At 42.3% G+C, this 22,835-nt stretch overlaps 2 protein-coding genes across 8 annotated transcripts in view; one reads left to right on the top strand and one right to left on the bottom strand.

Moving 5' to 3' along the window:
- The window catches only part of RALGPS1 (Ral GEF with PH domain and SH3 binding motif 1), an 839,296-nt gene that overhangs the window by 408,817 nt on the left and 407,644 nt on the right, over window positions 1-22,835 (bottom strand). The gene's annotated exons all lie outside the window — the stretch shown is intronic.
- The window catches only part of ANGPTL2 (angiopoietin like 2), a 70,506-nt gene that overhangs the window by 30,097 nt on the left and 17,574 nt on the right, over window positions 1-22,835 (top strand). For all 3 annotated transcript variants that reach the window (XR_012236047.1, XM_073599737.1, XM_073599736.1), the window contains one exon: window positions 5,167-6,032. Coding sequence is in view for 2 of the 3 variants with exons in the window: in XM_073599737.1 (XP_073455838.1) it covers window positions 5,228-6,032 (805 nt within the window). In the remaining variant the exon portion in view is untranslated. The remainder of the gene's footprint in view (window positions 1-5,166; window positions 6,033-22,835) is intronic.

The raw sequence follows: 22,835 nt of genomic DNA, 5'->3' as shown, positions 1-22,835 counted from the left end.
GAGTAAAAGATCCCAAACAATAGTTGACAGTAGAAGTAACAGTAGAAGCACCTTGCGGCAGTCAGGCATTAACAGGTTCAAAGAATTCACTAGCATAGTCTGGGAGAATTTCTTAGATAAAGACAACCAGGGGGTGCCAACAAGAGCATGTTGAACATGAACTTGAACATTCATAGAATAAAATATTGCAAAAAGAAACCTGAATAAGAATGATGTCTAGATTAGATCTAGACACCTTTGGCAGTACACAGACTTGTGCAGGAATCTAGGAAGGATACTTTTACTTGGTTCTTTTCAGGGCTCCAAAAAGGAGTAGTTGAAACTTACTGACTTACTGTTGTAGCTCTAACTAAAAGATTTATTCAGTCTGGAGGGAACTAGAGAATATGGGGCAAAGCAATAAAGCTAGGTACACACACGCCAAAAATCATCAGTAAACTGTCAATTCAACAGAAGCCAGTCTCACAAGCATGCTGGAAAACCAGCAGCTAATCGGCTTCCGATCAGCACTTGCAGCAAATGGTTGCGAGCACTGACCGTTGTGTTGGCTCCCTGCCAAAACACAATAGCGCAGTGGGGGAGATCGCTGTACTACATTGTTAGTTGGTACAGAGACGTCCGTTTTTTTTTTTTTTTTTTTATTCATCTCAAGACTTTAGAATGTCCAGGTTATGAACAACTATATAACATTATAACACCATGTGTGGTGATACATTGATGTGTAAGAGATTGTGGTATAACCCATCAAGTTGGATCTGCTATAAAGTTTAAAAATTTCTCATATGAGAGATATATTGGCAGGCCTGCAGGAGACCAGACAGTGGGCTAGCTACTGTGGTAAACATAGTGGCAAGTCAATAGGCAATAAATAATGTGAATTTATTGCAGTAATAGCTTTTGGGACATGATGAGACATGCATCCCTAGATTGGACAAGTCATGGTCAGGAAAAATGGTTGTAGAAAACAGGACAGCAATGGAGGCTCTTTTGTACCTCTTTGAAATGAAAAAAACTTTGAAGTTAGTGTACTAAGCCAATGCCATTTCATGTCAATAGCATCTTTAGAAATATATTTACCTAGAAAACTGGTGACATATTCAACACTTATTTTACTCGCTGTGTGTGTGTAATATATGTGCATTTTTTAGATTTTTATACATTTTTTGATGTATATATTATTATTATTATTATACAGGATTTATATAGCGCAGACAGTTTACACAGCGCTTTACAACATTAGGGCAGACAGTACAAGTACAATACAATTCAATACAGGAGGAATCAGAGGGCCCTGCTCGTTAGAGCTTACAATCTAGGAGGGAGGGTCAAGTTATACAAAAGGGTAATAGCTGTGGGGGATGAGCTAATGGAGAAAATAGTGCAGTTGTTAGATGGAGGCAGGATAAGCTTCTCTGAAGAGGAAAGTTTTCAGGGATCGCCTAAAAGTGGATACATTTGGAGACAGTCTTACAGATTGGGGTAGGGAGTTCCAGAGGATAGGCGAGGCTTGGGAGAAGTCCTGGAGGCGGATATGGGAAGAGGTGATGAGGGAGCTAGAGAGCAGGAGGTCTTGGGAGGAACGGAGATGGCGATTAGGTTGGTATTTTGAGACTAGGTTAGTGATGTAGCTGGGGGCACAGTTGTGGATGGCTTTGTAACTTATTGTTAGTATTTTGAATTTAATTCGTTGGGTGAGTGGTAGCCAATGGAGGGATTGGCAGAGAGGGGTAGCAGACACTGAGCGGTTTGTAAGGTGGATGAGTCTGGCAGCAGCATTCATGATGGACTGAAGGGGGGATAGTCTATTTAAAGGTAAGCCAATGAGGAGTGAGTTGCAGTAGTCAAGGCGAGAGATAACCAGGGAGTGAATCAGGAGCTTTGTGGTTTCACTGGTTAGAAAGGGACGTAGTTTAGAGATGTTGCGGAGGTTGAAGCGGCCCTTTAACTGCCACCACCCCCGTTTAAATATACATTTATGATTGACAAGGGTGATTCCTATATAAGTTTTCCACACGATTAAGGTTGATATCTATTTTTATACATGAAATTTGTTTTGCACTTAGTAAAGTTCAACTTAATATTTTGTTTTGACATCACATCTTTTAGCACCACCAATAATGCAGGGAATGGTGGCTTTCTTTTACAGCTGTTTTACCATTTCATTCCTTTCAATCTCAACTTATTTACGTCAGAACAGGAATGGGAAAATGTGTTTGGAGAAGGGTGTAATGACCTGCCAACATCCTAATTTACATAGAGAAATATGCATGAAATGCACTGGATTAACCCCCTTGGACTTTAAAGGCAGAAAAACGTAATTAGAGGTAAGCTTAGTTTAAAAGGCAGTGACGCCACTTTTATTGGTACAAAACATGGTCAAATGGGCAAACAGCCCTACAGATATTAAAACAATTTATACAAAATAATTGGAGAGTAAATGTATACAGTTTGATATTACCTAGTATAATTAAACACAATGGTATCAAGTATATCCATATACTGCCAGAGTCATACTGTGATCAGTCCATATAGGTTTCTTGTATATCTCAACATGTTTCGGAATTACTAATATATATTCCTTCTTCAGGGGAGTTTATATTCTGGGCGATTGTTTATATAAACTCCCCTGAAGAAGAAATTCCTATTAGTAATTCCGAAACATGTTGGGATATTCAAGAAACCTATATGGACTGACCACAGTATGACTCTGGCAGTATATGGATATACTTGATACCATTGGGTTTAATTATACTATGTAATTTCAAACTGTGTACATTTACTCTCCAATTATTTTGTATACATTGTTTTAATATTTGTAGAGCTATGTTTGCCCATTTGACCATGTTTTGTATCAATAAAAGATGCGTCACTGCCTTTTAAACTAAGCTTACCTCTAATTACACTTTTCTGCCTTTAAAGTCCAAGGGGGTTATCCAGTGTATTTCATGCACATTTCTCTAAGAACAGGAATTAAGGTGACAAATTTGTTTCACAAGCTGCAAATAAAGATGATTAATCAATTAGATTTTATTGATGGATATTATTAAACAGGAGGAATGAGAAACATCTGCTTTTGAAAGTGCTTGTACACCAAAGATATTTTTACTGAAGTGGAAAGTGACCTAGGCCTGCACTTTAACCTTGCAGATATAGTGTTCATCTTCGCTAACCAGCAGTTGGTAAATATGAGAAGGGTGGAGGCACGTGGTCAACAACTTTACAGAAAGTCAAAAAAGACCTAAAACTAACTATTGTGGATTTTGAATATCACAAATTTCTTTGATTTATATAAATATTAAAAAAGGGACTGCTTAGTTTCACAAAAAGGGAACCAAAGAGCCAGTGCAATAGTGCAGAAGACGGTGATGTGCACGAAACTAGCTAAAGGTTTGGTGGAGTGGAGCTGTGATAGTTAAAGCCTGAATCCAGATCGTTAGAAAAGTTAGAACTTGTTAGAAGAAATACCTCTAATTTTCCTGTTTATTTGTCAGGTGTTACACCCCTTATTTGTCAGTAAGGGGTGTATTAAAAAAATAAATTGCAGTGCTATTAATCCTGTAAAACTACATGTACATTCGTCCTGTGCAAATGAAAGTAAAATAAAATCTAATTAGGTTATTTTTCTCCAGGTCAAATGTCATTCATTTATACAAAATATATCTAAATATATAACTCTCGCTAGAAGTACATATAAAATGTAATAAAAAAGAATTTAATGTGTGACATGTGAAGTTGCAGCTGCTGTACACAAAATGCTAATAGTTGACAAATGGATAACTAAAAAGAATTACAGCGCTCGCAAATAAGTAATTAAAATGAAAACGATTCATAGACAATTAGTGAAAGTCCAAATAAATAGTGAATGATGTGCTCCAATATTAAAGTGCAGTTGTGCTCCAAATCTCAAGGTGCGGCCACAATCCCTCCTGTGTCACCACTCACCAGATGGAATGGACCCCTAGCTTTTCAGTCTGGGGGTCGTTCAGGCTTTGAGATGTTGGCCAGGGATGGCTGAGTCACATCAATGTTCCAAGAAGATCTCCAGTATTTATAACCATCACATGTGGATCATGATGCCCAAAATAATGAAAAGAAAAGGGACCATACTGAAGTACTGTTTACCAAAGAATTTATTGCACAAGTGGGCAGGTACTTACAAACTGAATGTTAAAAATAGGCATGGATCAATGCTCAAATATCTGCCATTTTGCTACAAATAATTGTCATTGTGATGGGGTCCACACACCTCAATTTTTGGTGCTGCAGCTGGCAAATTGTTTTTATGGCTTATGTCTAATAAGAGGTTGATTAGCCTAGCCATCCCAATTGTGTGTCCACTTCGTTACCTGTGTAGTAAGGAATGATGGCTGACCTGAGTATTTACAATGCCACTTTTTTATTCCAGGTTAGTTCCAAGAATTTTGAAGTTTGTGTTGGCAGCACCACTCTGCTGGTATCCAGTATTCTGTTGCTGCTGTTTAAATAACGTTTTTGAATTGATAGGTTTGTTAATTGATAAAGAAAACTAAGGCCTCATGCAAACAGAGCGTTTTTCCTGCTGCTTTTAGGAGCATCAAGCATTTTTTTTTTCTTTACAGCTTAAAAAACGCCTCTCAGTGTTATTCTATGTGTCCATGCACACACAAGCTTTTAGAAGTTGCATATAGGCGTTTTCAAGCTGGCAAAAAAAAAAAAAACAGGGTCAGCACGTTTTAGAGCAGCAGCGTTACAGCTGTAAAAATGCCTGACACGGCTAAACGTGCATCAACGCTGTATACAGCGTTAAGCTGCGTCAAACGCTTATAAGCTGTAGTAATTGGATTTGGGAGTGGAAAACAGAAGAGGGCAGAGAACCGCAGCTTAACGCTAATGCAGCTAAACGCGCATTAACACTGATGCAAAATCACTTTTAAAAACATGTTTTAACAGCTGATTTTTCCTGGCATCAGTATTGGCAGATTTTTTTTTTTTTTTTAACGCCCTGTGTGCATGAAGCCTAAAAGGACTACAGGACCATAACAGACCAAATGCATCCTCTAGATAGAGCTACATTCAAAGGTTGAAGTTTCTAAGATGTTATGGTGTTAAGTATCTTGCTCACTTCTTGCCATAATAGTGTAGTACTATACTATCTAATTGAATTATTTATTTATTTATTTATTCTAGACGTCCAAAGAAGAGGGCAAAAAGTCATTTATAAGTCCTGTCTATACGTATTACGTGGACCATGCAACTCCTGGGTGGTATCATTTTGTTAATAATTGTGCTCACAGAAAGTACATATGGCGGCAGTGCACAAGAGTTTCAGAACAGTGATGGGACAGAACAAGAATTTATTTATGCCAACAGGGAGCGGCGAGCGGCAGAATCATCTGACAAATGCAGCTACACGTTTATTGTGCCGCAACAGAAAGTCACAGGGGCCATTTGTGTGAATTCCAAAGAGCAAGAGAGTGTGTACGAAAGTCGGATCCACAAGCAGGAGATCGAACTCCTCAATACAGAACTTTTGAAACAAAAAAGGCAAATTGAAACGTTGCAGCAGCTTGTGGAGGTAGACGGTGGTATTGTTAATGAGGTCAAGCTCTTGCGTAAAGAGAGCCGGAACATGAACTCCAGGGTCACCCAGCTGTACATGCAACTACTGCATGAAATTATCAGGAAACGGGACAATGCGCTGGAGCTCTCACAGCTAGAGAACAAAGTTCTAAACCAAACGACAGAGATGTTACAGTTGACAAACAAGTACAAAGATTTAGAACACAAATATCAACACTTGGCCTCACTGGCAAGCAACCAGTCTATTGTGATCGCACAGCTGGAAGAACAGTGCCAGAAGGTACCTCAGTCAAAGCCGATACCACAACCTCCACAACAGCCCAACCGGGTGTATCAAACACCCAATTACAACCGCATCAATCAAATTTCCACTAATGAGATTCAAGGAGACCAAAACTTGAAGGTCCTCCCACCTCCTCTGCCAACTATGCCCTCTGTCACCAGCATCCCAACATCTACAGACAAGCCATCCGGTAAGTAAACCATATTGGAATTATGACAAAAGCAGCCTATTACAAATCAACTTTGCATTTGCAATTTAAAATATTAACAATTCTTTAAAATAAAAGCTTACCAATCTTCTTTACAAATTGTCAAATATTCTAGTTGTACCACATAGTATGTAATTCTTATATAGCTAAAGCCCAATTGAACCCATCTTTTTTTATTACTGTAATGCAGCCAGTATGGCCAGGACATATTTGCTGCAGCAAGGGTTAAAATATACCCTGTGCTGCTAGCACATGTCAAAGTCCCTCTCACACAAAGCAGTAGCCATCGATATGGCATCCCCTGCAGATGGTTCCATGATGACCTAATTTAGACAGGTATGCAAGTTACAAAATCTGCAATACCAAATCCAGAACCTTCAAAATGGTTAAGCATTTGTAACATTGTCTGGCAGAATTAAATTCTACTAACAAGTTTATGTAAAGGGTTATTCAAGCAGGACTCCTCTGCATATTTATAATTTTCCATTATCACTGCAAGAAAGGCAGGGGCATGGCGCATGTCTGAGGTTACCGACAAGACAGACGTGGCTTGCAAAGAGCTGGATGGAAATTGCAATTAATTGGGACACATAATTAATGTCTGAGGGAGCTGCCAGCTTCTGAACACCATCCAAATGTGTTGGCAGAAATATTCACTCTTGGACAGGGGATTAAAGGAGAACTGCAGTTAGTATGGAATATTACAGACAGTAGGAAGTTGACCACTGCATGGAAAGTAAAGCTTCCCGAAGTCTTTTATTTTTACAATGCTTTCCAATAAACACTCAACATAACTGGCACAGGATGTGAACATCTATCAGGGAAAAATGAAAATTGCCTTTCTTTCTCCATAATGGAAGCAGCAGAATCCTTTAGTAGCACAAAGTATTCCGGAGAGAAGAGTTCGAAAGCAGAAGGAAAATAGTTCTCCAAAATAAGAGGCAAAATACGAATATTTCAGCACAGGAGATTCAAATGGCAGAACAAGCAGAGTCCTCCAGCAACAAAGTATTTTAGGACAAAACCAGTAGATAGCAGAAAGGAAAAGAGTACTCCAGAAATGCAGAGAATCTTCCATAAAAGATCAACTTTTGTTGAGCCAAGTAGATAGACAGAGCCACCCTGAAATTTTGACCAACTCAGCAGCTAGTGGGTAGAAATATGTTCCGCTGTAGATAAAGGAACAAGTCCTTGAGCAACACCGAGTATTTTAAGAGGAGATTTGGATAGTGGAAAGAATAAAATGTTTGAGCAGTACAGAGTATTTCAGGAGATGGGAGTTAGATAAAGTTAGAGAAGAGCCCCCCTAACAGTGTAGAGTATTGTAGGGGAGGAATGGTAGCAGAAGGTGCATAATCCTCCAGCAGCACTGAGTATTTCAAGGGAGGCAAGTTTATAAGCAGATGCCTCTGGTAGTACAGAGTATTTTGGGCAAAGATAATTAGATAGCGGCCGTAATGCCCTGAGAGAAGAGCAGAGCAGGGCAGCGTACGATGGAGGAACGCACTTTGACCACAGTGATCAGGGTGGAGCAGCCCTGGTTATTGTGGTCTGTTTAGAGAGGGCATACAGGAAGTGGCAGATTCAGGTTACAGGAAAAAAAATTGCATGATCCCCCCAATCAACACAGACAGGGGAATCTTGATAGACTGCTGACAGGGGAATCCCTTCTGATGAGACATTGTCTTCTCCTGGTGGGGGAAGCCGTTTCTGCCGGGTGAAGACAGTGATTATTGCTAGTGGCTATAGCAGCCGCTAGAGATAATCGCAAGTAAAACCCGCAGCCTGGTTGTACCCAAGTTGATCGACCGATCAACTTGGTACATTCAGCCTGCTCATTCACAGTTTGAATCGCGGCCAGTTCCTGCTGAACCAGCTGAAATTCAAACTGTCTATGGCAGGCCTTAGTGCATGGAGAAGAGTCCTCCGTTAGCACAACGTATTTTTAAAATTTTTTTTATTACTTGTATTTATATAGCGTCGACTGTTTACACAGAGCTTTGCACACTCTGTACATTCACAACAGTCTCTGCCTTCAAGGAGCTTATAATCTAAGGTCCCTATCTCCAATGCATAAATACAAATATTAGGGCCAATTTACACCAGAGCCTTTGAGCCTACCAGTATGGCTTTTGAATGTGGGAGGTAACTAAAGTACCTGAAGGAAATTCAAGCAAGCACAGGGAGAACATACAAACTCCATGCAGTTATTTTCATGGTTTGGATTCAAACCAGTGACCTTAGTACAGCATGGCAGAAATGCTAACCACTAAGTTTTGGTACTATAAATATTAAGTTAGTTTCCCAGCATTTCCAGCTAAACCATAAACCATTTTTTTTATAATCTCAGGGTAAGGCAACTGGTGTATGGCCTCAAATTGAAAACTAGTACACATCAAGTACCATCATCCAAATTGAAATTGAAAGATTGGGGGAGTGGAGGTGCGAGGGCAGTTGCTGACGCTGACCCGAGCACGTCCACGCCTAGAGAGTTTAATTATGGACTGTCTCGGCACTTGATAATGGATAACAATCGATTGATCATAAAAATAAAGTTTAATGCATACAATACATATATATATATATATATATATATATATATATATATATATACATACACATATATATACACACACAGTGTATTTTGTTAAAAAGCAAGTTGTATACACCACAGTTAACAAGCTACTGACGGGGGGGAATTGTTTGGGTCCGGTTTGCTGGTCCCGTTCGAGTGGTAAGCTGGTCTTGTTTAGTAAATTTATGTACAATGTATGTATGTAAAATTTAGTCAATGTATGTACTGACGACCACGTCGCGGCCTTGCAAATCTGAGCCATAGAGGCCACCACTTTGTCTTTATGAATAATTAAGTATGGCTCTTTCCAGGAAAAAGCTGCCGATTCTGACACTCTCCTTGCCGAGGATACTGCAACCAAACTAGATTCAAATCCCATGGGCACAATCCCTGACTGGCCGCCATTAAACGAGTTGTATAAGGCCTGGATCAAAGAATGCGAACCAAGCGGTCTTTGAAAAAATATTGACAAGGCCGAGATCTGACCCTTGATGGTACTCAAGGCTAGCTTAATTTATACCCCCAATTGTAGGAAGGCAAGAATTCTTCCTATGACATACTTCCGAGGATGCCATCTTTTGGCTTTACACCAGGAAATATAGGACCTCCAGATCCTATAATAAATGGCCCTAGAAGCTGGCTTCCTTGCATTAATCAGGGTAGTCACCACTGAGCCCAAAAGCCCCCGATCCTTTAAAATTTGGGCTTCAATAGCTAAAATGGTAAATGGAAGAGTCCACGGTTTCCCTACTGCCAAACTTATGATCTCTGCATACCAGGATCTTCTGGGCCAAGCTGGGGCTACCAGTATCACCGGCTTCCCTTCCTCCTTGATCCTGCATAGAAGCCGTGGTAGCAGCTGAACTGGGGGGAACGCATAAATTAGTGAAAACTGATCCCAAGGGGTCACTAGCACATCTGGCCCGAATGCGAGTGGATTTCTTGTCTTTGACACAAAGTTGTCCAACTTCTTGTTGAACCTGGACGCCAACAGAGCTATGTCTGGTGTACCCCACTTTTGGCATATGGCTGAAAAAACCTTGGGATGCAGGGACCATTCCCCTGGGGACAATTGTTGGCAGCTCAAGAAGTCCGCCTTCCAATTCTCCACTCCCAGAAAGAAGACTGCTGACAGAAAAGGCACATGCTTCTCTGCCCATGTCAGAATATGGTCCACCTCCCTCTGGGCCGAGTGACTCCTGGTACCCCCTTGGTGATTGATGTAAGCCACAGCTGTGGCATTATCAGATTGCATCCTGACAGAACAACCCTGCAACCTGCAATTCCAGGATATTAGAGCCAGACACACTGCCCGGATCTCTAGAATGTTGATGGGCAAGGCTTTTTCGGTCTCTACCCACTTCCCTTGGAAAATGGCCTCCTCCAGAACCGCTCCCCAGCCCAAGAGGCTGGCATCCGTCTTTACTACCTTCCAGGATACCAGCATGGAGGATTTGCCCTTCTGCAAATTTGTGGCTATCAACCACCAATTGAGACTCTGGCGCACCTTTGGGGACAGTTACATTAGGTAGTCCAAGGCTTGGATCCTCTTGTTCCAAACAGACAGTATACTGTTTTGCAACAGTCTCAAATGAAATTGGGCATAGGGAACAGCTTCGAACAAAGCCATCATTTTCCATAGCAACCTCATGCAAAGGCGAATGGAGGGATCCTTCTTTCCCTTGACCACACAGATCAGATCTCTTATAGCCCTGACCTTCGCCTGAGGCAAAAAAAACTTTTCTTGGACTGTGTCTATGACCAGACCCAAGTATTCTAGCCTTCTTACTGGCCGTAAGGCTGACTTCTCTAGGTTGAGAATCCAACCCAGGTGTTTAAAATACTAGGTATGATCTTGCTGGACACACTCCGGTCTAGCAGTGCAACCGACTGATCTACAAGCAGCAGGTCTTCTAGGTATGCCATTACTGATATAACCTGGACCCTTAATATTGCTAATACCGGGGCCAATATTTTTGTGAACACCCGGGGGGCTGTGGCTAACCCGAAGGGCAAGGCCACAAACTGAAAATGGCACTGTTCCACCTCGAATTGCAGAAATTTCTGGTGAGCGGGGCAAATTGGCACATGCAGATATGCATCTTTGATGTCTTGATGCTAGAAATTCTCCTCCCCTATACTTATCCAAGTCGTCTCCGAACAACCGTTCAATGAAAAGGAAAACTTGCCAATAGTTTTTTGCACAGCAATTCAGCTGCCCAGTGCTTCAACCAGAGAATTCTGCGCATATGCACAGATAATAGGGCAAAGCGTCACACCTGTTGAATAGAATCTTTAGGGCATCTACCGCAAAACATAAGGCCCTTGACAGCTCTGCTAACTCGCAGGCCGCTTCCCCTTGAGCAGGGACACCTTTAGGCCCCTTTCACACGGACGGATAGAATTGTGCTTTTAGCTGCGGACAGATGAAGTTATCTTTCGCAGCTAAACGCACACAATGCCTTCCTATGGCCACATTCACACACTGCATTTAGCAACAGTTTTGTTACATGTGGTTTTGTGCACATAGAAAAAATAAATTTGACTGCGTCCAGGAACGATTTAGCGCAGCTATCTGCACATAAGTGCAGGTAATCGCAGTGTACTATTTCTCCTGCTGATAGCAGCGGCAACATGGAAAGAAAAACAAACAGGAAGCACATCAGAAATTGCAAGAACGTTCCTATGCAGCTAAACGCAGCTGCATGTAAACGTAGGTAAACGCAGCTAATCGCAATGTACAACTGCAAGTGAAAGCTGTACCAGGATTCTCTGAATTTCAAAATAACAAAACATGCTTTTAACAGCGGCAGAACAGCCGCCCGTGTGAAAGGGGCCTTGATGACTTGTTTGAGCTGGTCTTTTAAGGATTGATAAACCCCTATCGCTGCTACTGCAGGCTGTGCTGCTGAACCAGCTATAGAAAAGGAGGCTTTAAGTAAAGATTCCAGCTTCTTGTTGGCTGGATCTTTGAAAACCTGGACATTGTCTACTGGACAAGTTAGACTCCTATTCACAGAAGAAATAGCAGCATCCACTGCTGGCAAACTCCACTTCTTGGTGAACATTTCCTCCATGGGATAAATAAGAGAAAATCTCCCAGGAGGAACAAAATACCTATCCGGCTGATCCCAGTCTGCATATATTAGTTGCTCCAGCAGTGGGTGTAAAGGGAAAGCATGTGGGCCCTGTGAAGGCCTCAAAGAACCCAAAGAAGAAAAGGGGGCCTCAGCCACCTCCGCTGGGGGCAACTTGTATACAGAACGGACCAATTAAGTAAAGGATTGGACTAGCAGTTTTTGGGATTGCGAGGCTAAGAAGGGCTCCTCTGAGATTGAGTCCTCAGAAGAGGAGTAATCTGCCTGCCCTTCTTCCCGGTCACCCAATGGCACCTCAATATCATCTGCCCATTCCTGTTCCAATACTGGAAAATTAGGAGGGGGAGAAGGGGACCTTTCGCGTATTTCCCGGACTGGGAGACAGACGCGATCATGTTGGCTATTTTTTCCTCCAAACCAGCTAATGCTGAAGCCAAATCGTCCTTGTTGATGTATGCAGAGGCTGAAATGTTGGATGTAGCCACTATGCCTGACAGCCTCAATGGCTCAGACTGGCCAGTTGCCTCTGGCCTTTCAGGGGAGAAAAGTACTGTGAAAGCGTGACTAGGATCCTCAGAACACGACAGAGGCGTCCTTGCCCTCCGCCCTGCTGTATTCCCCCCACCTTTCCTTCGGGAAGACATAGTCCTAAGCACAAAATGCAGAGGTACTCACAATATACATCCACTGCTGAGCTGTAGTCCAGCAAAAAAATGCCGCTATCACTGCTCAGCCTAATGCCCAGTAGGCATGCCTTTAAATGCCTGTATCCACACCTATACAATGCTTACATGCCCCAGTATGCTCTGTGTCCTTCCATCAGCCAGAGCCACAAACTTCATAGCCACTGAGCCTGTGCCTGCGCCGTATGCTACGTGCACGTTTGCCCTCCACGTGCACGCCGGCCGTGCATAGGCCACGGCCCCTGCATCCTATGGTGGCCTTTTAACCAGAGCTGACTCCCGCACGCATGTGGATGAGGCGGTCCCATTATTGGGAAAGCTGGGGGGGGGGCTGCGTTATCGTGGGGGGATGCGGGCGGGCGGTCCCTGGGCCTTTTGGCAGACAATTGGCAGACCAGGATGAAGGGCAATACCAGACACAGAAAAAGAAGGGGAACAGGAAAGCATGACAAGTAAACACCAGGTATGTTACAATACACCCACTAGTGGTGTAAAAAAAGGCAAGGCATTCGCTACTCAGAAGAAATCCCTTAAAGTGAACCATATGCGTTCCTTTCCCAGGTTCTTTCTTCTTTTTTTTTTAAAACTTATCATTCTCGCCGCAGGATACTGCTGGAATACACAGCCAGACCCAATCTTCACCCATCACGGTGGGCCAGGTCTCAAACAGACCTTCAAGGACCGGGTCCCCCTTGCATACTGGGGTCCACACCCTTGGACCTGTACAGCAACCTGCCAGGACAACGTTTGGTTTAGTCATGTATCCAAGGTCCAGCCCTCCAAAGAGGAGCATTACAGGCAAAAACCTCACTTCTTCTGCCTCAAGGCTCGGGTACCATCCATCTTAACCTTTCTTTTGCCACCTTGAATGGATCCGACTGCATAGCCCCTTGATCCTGCCAAGGATTTCTCCAAGGGGGCTATCCTTATTATAGTACTTCAATCCACCGTGACCATCACCTTGAGACACTGGCGAAAAACTGAGCTATTTCCTGTATGGGAGGGGTTATATAGAGAGGGACTTCCTGTCTTTTGGGTGTGCTAGTGTCCATTCACATACCGGTGGCGTATAACCCACATAGTAATTACTATGGCTGCTCTGTGTCCCGTGATGTACGATAAAGAAATAAATATTAACAACTTTAACAATATTAACATAAGACATATCAGTACCCATCAGTGCGGCCTCATCAGTGAGGCCTCATCAATGCTGCCTCATCAATGCTGCTTCATCAGTGCCCATTAGTGCAGCTCATCGGTGCCACCTCATTAGTGGCCATCAGTACCCATCAGTGCAGGCTATCAGTGGCCATCAGTGCAGCCTTCTCAGTGGCCATCAGTGCAGCCTCATCAGTGCCCATAAATGCAGCCTCCTCAGTGCCCATAAATGCAGCCTCATCGGTGCAGCCTATCATTGCCCATCAGTGCAGCCTATCATTGCCCATCAGTGCAACCTATCACTGCAGCATATAATTACGCATCAGTGCAGCCTATCATTGCCCATCAGTGCAGCCTACCATTGCCCATCAGTGCAGCCTACCATTGCCCATCAGTGCAGCCTACCATTGCCCATCAGTGCAGCGTATCATTGCCCATCTGTGCAGCATATTATTGCCCATCCGTGCAGCGTATCATTGCCCATCCGTGCAGCATATCATTGCCCAACAGTGCAGCCTATCATTACCCATAATTGCAGCATATCATTTCTCATCAATGCAGTATATTATTGCCCATCAATGTAGCCTACCATTGCCCATCAGTGCAGCCTATTATTGCCCATCAGTGCAGCCTATTATTGCCCATCAGTGCAGCCTACATTTGCCCATCAGTACAGCAAATCATTGCCCAAAAGTGCAGCAGGGAGGAATCTGGCTGCAGGATAGCGCAGAGTGGGGATCTCCCAACGAGACATATCTTGTATATGAATAGCCACGCTGTCAAATGAAGTCCCACCCCCTAGACCAGCCACTCGAATGGACAGCACACTGGTCCAATGCCGGTCCAGAAGGCGGGACTTTGTTTGACAGCAAGGCTATTCATATACAAGATGTGTCTCAGCGAGAGATTCCCACTCTGTGCAATCCAGCCGCCAGATCCTCCTGACATCCTGGCTGATCGCCCTTTTTTACAGGACATCATAGCGGTCTGGGGGGCAGGGAGTCCCCCCTCCGGGCCGCTCTGATGGCCGCACTGCTTCTGCTAGAAGCGATCAGCCTGGAAACTGTCAGCCCAGTCTGCCCCTACTCCTCACTTGCCCTGCACTAAATTGCACTCGCCAAATGTGAGCAGGCGAGTGGAAATTTTAAGGGATGCTCTACACATTGAATGCCATTTTACGTTTGCCTGTGGTTTCTAAACCAATGGATTTTAAAACAGTCACTTTGCCCTGAATAATAAAGGAATTTTGCAAAGACAACCTGCAAAAAAACAAAAGTATGAAGCTAATCGTGGTCAGAACTAATCTATTACTTATAATAATCAGCTAGCACGGAATATTTTAATACCATGTAAGCTGAGCATTTCATATGGCCAAACCTCAAACATTTGTATCTTCTAAACTCTAAGACAGCCAGAAGCCCCTTGATGTTACCCTCTACAGCCCACTGTGCTTCCGAGACTCAGATCGCCATTACACTGCCTTGTTTTCTTGATCTGTTGCAACAGGCATTATCATAATCAATGCGGACTGTGCAAAACCCTAGGGAGGAAACAGGGAATCGACCCTGCAGGGTTTCAGTGTTTTAGCGCACTGCAGGGGACATAGTGTTTGTTGCGGGGGTCAGTGAAGAAACTTCCTGCCATCAATGAAATCCTCAAGGCAAAACATGGTTGTCAGTCAACGTTCTGCCCATTCAGCAAACTGTACAGGAACTGACCCCCAGGTATTAATGGGCTAAGCATCAGCCAGGTTACAAAATGAACTCCACTGTTGTTTCTAACAAGGTCAGATCACATAAAAGTGTTATCAACTCAAACTACTTCAACCATTACTGTGAAGGAACTTTACTGTATTGGGTTTCCGTGCCTCCAACATCTAAGTACATGTGCACAGATGTTGTTTGAGTGTAGTCACTCTTCCAAATATCCTCAGCATGTTCAGCATATCTCTTAAAATCTCTGAAACTTTTCTATAAATATTGGTGAAACTAAAGCTAGTTATACAAGTAAACATTTCCCTTGCTCAGCACAGTGGATGGAATGCGTGAAATCCAAAGAATTTACCCCATCTAAACTTAACAGCAAGGATGGACAAATCTCCCATTGCCAGCTATTGTATTCTCATACATTCAATCCAAAGAGCACCAAACAAACATCCAACAGTTTCAGGAGGGCAGGTTGAGCCAGTGTTAATGAATGGAGCAAACGCTAACACTGGCTTAACCTGCCTTCCTGAAGCTGTTCTAAGCAGTAAATTACAGTGCAGATCCATTTGCGAATATAGCACAGTCAAAAATGCATAAGCCCTGATAAAGGGGAAACATCTTTGGCCCCCAAAATGAGCTGGATTTTATGGCTTCATTTTTTCATTGAAGACCTTGGATTTTTGGACATTTGTTTGGCATTCCCTTTGGAGTATATGTATATGGATTCTCAGCTCTGGGTCCTTTCTCTATTCCCGAGTGGAGTCCCGCCGAACTGGAGCCACTGTGCCCAGTGACAATTTCAGTGACCCTTAGAAAAACTGAATCCAGCACCCTCTGTTTGTTCTTGGGTTTGAGCTATTGCATTCTGACAGCCACCACCCACGGTTGTCAGAATACCTGAACAATCAGCTGCAGTTACTGTTTAGCCACCTTTTTTTCCCAACTAGTTCCTTCGACTTCCAGAGTAGTGGCAGGGCCAGTCACAGCTCAACTTTCAAATGATTCACAGGAATCAGCTGAAATTCAAGTCATGCATGGCCAGCTTGAAAGTAGCATATTGTCGGATATCAGAACAGCTGTAATGAAAAAATGTTGTATCCACCACCCTCCTTTTCCAATGCACTAGGATGACTGGCAAAATAAAGTTGAGCAGGGAAAGCCCCCACCGCTACATGAAATGTATTGCTGGTTCAGACCTACTGGCATGCCAAGTAGGAGGAATGGCCGCATACAGCTGCAAACACTCACATTTCTGCTTCAGTACCTGTCAGCGCACAGGGGCACTAATGTTTTTTTCACAAAATGGGTTTTTCTTCTAAGCAAAGTTATTAAAGTTCTTATATATTCATTTTAGAATGAAACAGTGACCAAAGAGCAGTCTCTGGACACATGAACAGTCAGTCAGTGAGCTGCTAAAACAATCCAGAAAACAGAACACGACCCGAACAGTTTAACTTTATGCTTAAAAACAAAACAAAAAAAATGAATACATTTAGATGTTTATACTGATTAAGGAGTATGTCTTCATTGTCGTGTCATAGGATTGTATACTGTACAACCTTTATGCAAATTAAAGAGGGAGATGCTTAAAACCAGGGAACTCACCAGTGCCCACTATGCTTGCTTGGGCAAAAAGAAAAAGACATAACAATAAATTTTGAAACTTGTAGATATATATAGGGATGTGCCCTGGAAATAAGCTTATATACATAATGTTGATGTCTGAGTAGACTCTTCCTTTAAAGTCAGACAGATGGAAAGCTTGGTGAAGTATTTTCAGCTAAGATGAGGAATGGAACCATTTGCGTAACCTCCTGGGAACCTCTGTGTTATTATACTGACCTGGCTGTACAATGTTCTGTCTTTGCTTCATTGTTTTTCTGCCCTGGTAGCGCTATTTATTTGTTGTCCTATGTCTATAGAAACACAACTCCGGTCGCTGGCACACCCGGCTCTCTGACCTCTTGCCGGGGACCACACGCAAACATGTGTTTTCACAAACCTGACAGCCAAAACATATATAAGGTCGCAGCCAGTAGTGAATAAAAACCCAGTTAATAGATGAAATAGAAATCAGAATAAAGACTTTGCTGCATGTTGTAACTGCAGGAGAAGCCAAAGCTTTACTCAACACCTACCAAAAAAGCTGCGTGATGTCGAACGGAACAGCCACCTCTAGGCTAAACAGCAGTGTTTAAAATTTTGTGTCTAAAAAAGGGCTTGTCTACTTTGTCCAATTACTAGCATCCATTAAAACGTCCTTGATAAACCAAGATGCCACGTTCTCTAGGTTTAAAGCCAAATTCCAGGTAAACAGATAAATACATGAATGAATTACATATAGAGCCGATTTTAACTGCAAAAGTATTTTTATATCTGTCCATTCGTTTATGCGATTTACACATCCAACCTGGAGACCTGACTTTTCTGTACTTTAATAAGGCAACACAAATAGGTCTTGTCACTGCCACAGCCTGTGACTGAACAGTGTAGGAGATGCAGCCAACTGATAAACACATCTCTCTGTCACTCTGCCCTTTCCTCATATCAGCATGTCTCTAGTTAGCAATTCAACAAAATCGAATTGTTCTTTATGTAGATTTACACTCTTTCAGTCTAAGCTCTTCTATACACTGAATTTCAAGAGGCTGATACCAATGCAAATGCAGGTACTCAAGAAAGGTATACATGGTTCGAAATGTATCCGGTTCAGCAGGAATTGGACAAATTGGCTGTATGTGTGCCACTGTCGGTTCAACATAAGCTGGTCTAACGTCTGGCCTTAGTCGAATGGTCCTGCCAGAAAACCAGCATTCAACCAGCGCTTGCAGCCGATAGCTGCAGCGCTAATCTACATATTCTGGCGGGGAAGGCGTCCCCTTTGTAAGAATACAATAGTGCTGCAGGTGAGATTCCTGCATAATGCAAAACAGAAAAGGGTAGCCTGACTGTCGCACACCTCACCCAGCCCGAGTGGTAAGTAAAACCAGCCTCAGCTCTGTCTTTCTTTTGTTATGGACATTTGAACAGATTCTTATCTAAATGAAGCAATGGTAATTTAAGTATAGATGCCTCTTATGAATGGGTGGTAAGATTTCAAAACATTGGAAAGAATAGTCTTTTTTAAGCTTTAGTATTGTTTTGATATATGCGATTTTAATGTCCCAGATTATGTATTTTTGTATGTAATTCTGCAAACTACTAATAAAAATATTAACATAAAAAAAAAAAAAAACAGCCTCAGCTCTATTCATGCAGAGCACAATTCCAATATGTTTTACCCCCGCCCCTGGGGCTTAATCAGGGAGAGATCCCTGCATCCACATCACTTGTGTGGTTGTGGGGATCTGAGCTCAACAACTGGTTGAATTAAAAAAAACTCAAGGTGAATACCCAGCTTTACACTAGATGCTTGAAAAAATACATTTAACAGTCTTCAATGAATGATTGTATTTGTTAAAGTTTTTTTTCTGCCAAGATTTTAGCTTTAAAGTTTTAAAGCAATCTGTCACTGTAGTGGGGACTTCTTTTCAGCATTAACATTTTTTCTGTCATGTCTAAAGTGGATGTAAACCCTCACATATACCCAGTGAAGTGAACAGCCTCAGATAATGATCTGCCTACATAAGTTTTATTTGTATATCTGCAGTCTTCAGCTTTCTACACTGTACACTAGAAAGTGAACATCATGTTCGAGATTATTCTTCCTTTTCCACCACTGGGTGTGGAGTCTTGGCATACACTGTGTGACAGCTGATTGGAGGAAAGGTACACCCCTTCCACAGAGGAATGAAGCAACATGCAGAGCAGTGCTGTGAATAGACCAGCTCTATAATCTATCTTTAGGCACCCACCCTGACACAAATTTCCAGCTGCTTTTATCTGCTGTGTAGGAGAACTTGTCAGAAGTTATCATGCTGATACTAGAGGAACGGAGCAGCAAAAAGACATGGGACTTAGTGCTTTAGAGAGAGATAAGTAAACACTACAGATATATGTGCCTAGGTCAGATTTCATGAATGGGGTTCACATCCACTTTAATGCCCTGTACACACGGTCGGATTTTCCGATGGAAAATGTGTGATAGGACCTTGTTGTCGGAAATTCCGACCGTGTGTAGGCTCCATCACACATTTTCCATCGGATTTTCCGACACACAAAGTTTGAGAGCAGGCTATAAAATTTTCCGACAACAAAATTCGTTGTCGGAATTTCCGATCGTGTGTACACAAATCCGACACACAAAGTTCCATGCATGCTCAGAATAAAAAAAAGAGATGAAAGCTATTGGCTACTGCCCCGTTTATAGTCCCGATGTACGTGTTTTACGTCACCGCCTTTAGAACGATCGGATTTTCCGACAACTTTGTGTGACCATGTGTATGCAAGACAAGTTTGAGCCAACATCCATCGGAAAAAATCCTAGGATATTGTTGTCGGAATGTCCGATCGATGTCCGACCGTGTGTACAGGGCATTAGAGTGGGCTGCTCAATCAGAACTTTGGGTTTTCTTTTCCACCCTAGATTTTCTGCAGCAAAAAGCAATCATGTTGTCTCTAACACCCTAGAATTAGTTGTATAGCTTATTCCTAAGAGACTTTTCTACTAAGGAATGAAGATCAATGTGTTTAGGGCTATAATTTTAAAACCCTGGTCCCTGGTGTGTAATTCATTTTAAATCTCCATAAAGATTTGACTGCTTCACAACATATGCTTTTCCAAGCCATGTAGTTTTGGTACTTTTGAAAGCTTTGTGCTGCTTTCCATCACATGGCTTATTTGGTAAGTGTTCTGAGTCAAGCATTGGCGGTTTTTCCTGCAGTTACAACATGGCATTAGCATGAATTCCTCTTTAAAACCAAACTCTGTCTATTCATCTGAGCAAAAAAAAAAAAAAAAAATCACACACATATATATATATATATATATATATATATATATATATATATACACACAAAAAAAATGCCTATCTCTTAAGTAAAAATGAAGGAAAAGCCACACTCCCATGAAGTTCAACCAAATCAAAGTGGAATTCCATCAAAGGGGTTGATTTACTAAATCTGGAGAGCCAAACCTGGTGCAGCTCTACATAGAAACCAATCAGCTTCCAGAATTTGTGTCAAAGCTTATCTGAACAAGCTGAAGTTAGAAGCTGATTGGCTACCATGCACAACTACACCAGATTTTGCACTCTCCAGTTTTAGTAAATCAGCCTCAACCTATGCTCTGTGCCCCTCTGACAAGTGGCTTAGGTTGGGGAATATGTTAAAAGCCAACTGCTTTAAACATCATGAGACTTCATGGAAGTGTGGCTTTGTCCGCCTAATTTTTAACTATTTGTGCTGAGCTGGATGTGCTCTTAATGCCAGCACCAATGTGGAGGGGGATCGAAGGAATATGTTTAGGACTTGGAGCAGTTGCAGTCTTTTTCTTATGCCTTTAATTTGATTCTAGATTTATGATTTTCTTTCTTTTGGGCTATGTGGTTCAGACCTAAAAGGGAACTTGTCAAGAAAGCAATTGCTTAATAAAAGCTAATGCTATATGGTTGGTAGCTGTATGCTGGCATTGTGACCTAGAGTGCCACTGACACAAATTAAGTCAGGTGACAAATCAATCCCTTGGCTAAATGAGTGTTGGAGTTTGTGACTCACTAAGGTTGACAAAGACCCCACTGACCCCAGTGTGTTGCAATAATATGTAGCTTACAGTAATGCACATTACAGTCAGTGTGCTCCATTCTGAAAGGGACCCCAGTGCACTTTCCCAGCACACTTGTACTGCAGCACAGTGAGTCACTACTGTACTGCACTACACTGCGGAAAAAGGTTGTACACAGTCTTTGGGCTGCCCTAAAGGAAAGCACACTTACGTGCAATGCCTCAAGCATGAGTTTTGTGCATCACAGCGGATGGTGCTGGTGTGAATGGGCCCTTAAAGCGGGGGTCCACCTATGTTTTTTTTTTTTTGAGTTCATTCACAAACTTTTCTTCTCATTCTTCTCAGCATTACATACTCACATATTGTGTGTAATATGTCCCGCCTGTGTCAGATTTCGTCGGAAAGAATAACTTATATTATTCACTGCAGGCGGTTTCCATCTTCATTGTGGGCATTTGAAGCCCACAAGCATTTATTTCCTGGATGTGGTGAATGCTGTGCTCCCAGCATTCACCGCTCGTTCCCGCACATGCTCAGTGGCATCCTGGGAAGCCTGAGACTAGCTCCCAGGAGTCTGGGAGAGGCTAGAAACACGCCTACTCCCATGGGAGGAGAACCAGTGCAAAGAAGAATAGAAAAATAAAAGGTAATTACGGCGATTTAAATTTTTTTTAAACGGCATGTCAGCATCTAGGCAAGGAAGAGAATACATACAGATATTGTTCAAAATTTGGGTGGAACTCCGCTTTAAGGGAGTCATTGGCCATTATCTGGCCATGGCTTCCATCCTGGACAAAAGGCCTCAACTGCCTATCTTGCAGAAGTGATGCTAGTGTCAGGGAAAATTACCCCTCTGCCCCTTCACACATTTATGGCCTTTCTAGTAACTTGAACTATCACTGAAATTAAGCAGTGGAAGTTTACACTACTGGACAGGAGCTGCAAGCTGTTTCAAGCATCCGCCCACCCGAGAAAGATAAACTATATGACTGGAACTAACTCCATCAGTGATCCACCTAATTCATCCTTGCGATCCATTTTGCAGGATCAAATATTTGCTGTCCTCTGGCCAGTGTAAGGAACCTGATGTGGCTTCCTGATTTATTTGACAGGTGTTGAACACATTTTAAGCAGAAATGGGGATATTTGTGAACCTACCCAATTTGCATCAATATATTGAATTCCAATGGACCAATTTACTTATCTGTACTGACAAGTTTAGTTTAACAGGGCATGACTGTGAATACTTTCCTTGGTACAAATCTACTAGTCGAGTATAAATCTCTGGAAAACTCACTCCAGATAGAAGCATTATGTCATCATTTTGGACTCCGTCTGCAACATCAGCCATGGTGGAGTGAGCAAAACGAGGCAGATTATATAACTGAATCTGCCAAAGCAGCAGCTACAGGGCTGGAGGCCAAGATTGTACAAATAGATTTCCTGCACTAATTATTGAACAGATGGGTTGACCGGTGAGAACAGGACAGAGGAGCCAAATTTCAATTAAGCAGACAACGCACAACACTGATCCGCTATATTAAACCTTTAAAAGCTGGACCGAAACCAGTGAAGACAACTGAAAATATCCCACCACTTGAATGCAAAGAGCAAGAGTATTTTACAGCAACAGCCCAAGAATCAAATAAAGGTTGACAAGAAGAAACAAAACACACATTTTATGGCAAATAAAACTACATAATAAAGATAAACATCCCCAGCTCTTTAGTACATCACAATAACAGCACGGCTTACAAAATAACAAGAGTAGTTCCACTGAGTCATGGTAGTTTTTATTTTTTTTTCCTTTGACGGATTCAGTAAGTTGGCATAAACAGGTCTTACACTTGTAATTCTTCTTGATTCTTAGCAGCCAGGGGGCATCATAAATAATATGTTTCTT

The sequence above is a fragment of the Aquarana catesbeiana genome, linkage group LG09, assembly GCF_042186555.1.
Source record: "Aquarana catesbeiana isolate 2022-GZ linkage group LG09, ASM4218655v1, whole genome shotgun sequence".
Classification (NCBI taxonomy): Eukaryota; Metazoa; Chordata; class Amphibia; order Anura; family Ranidae; genus Aquarana; species Aquarana catesbeiana.
The sequence above is the reverse complement of the archived record's forward strand: the minus strand, read 5'-3'. Positions and strand labels throughout refer to the sequence as shown.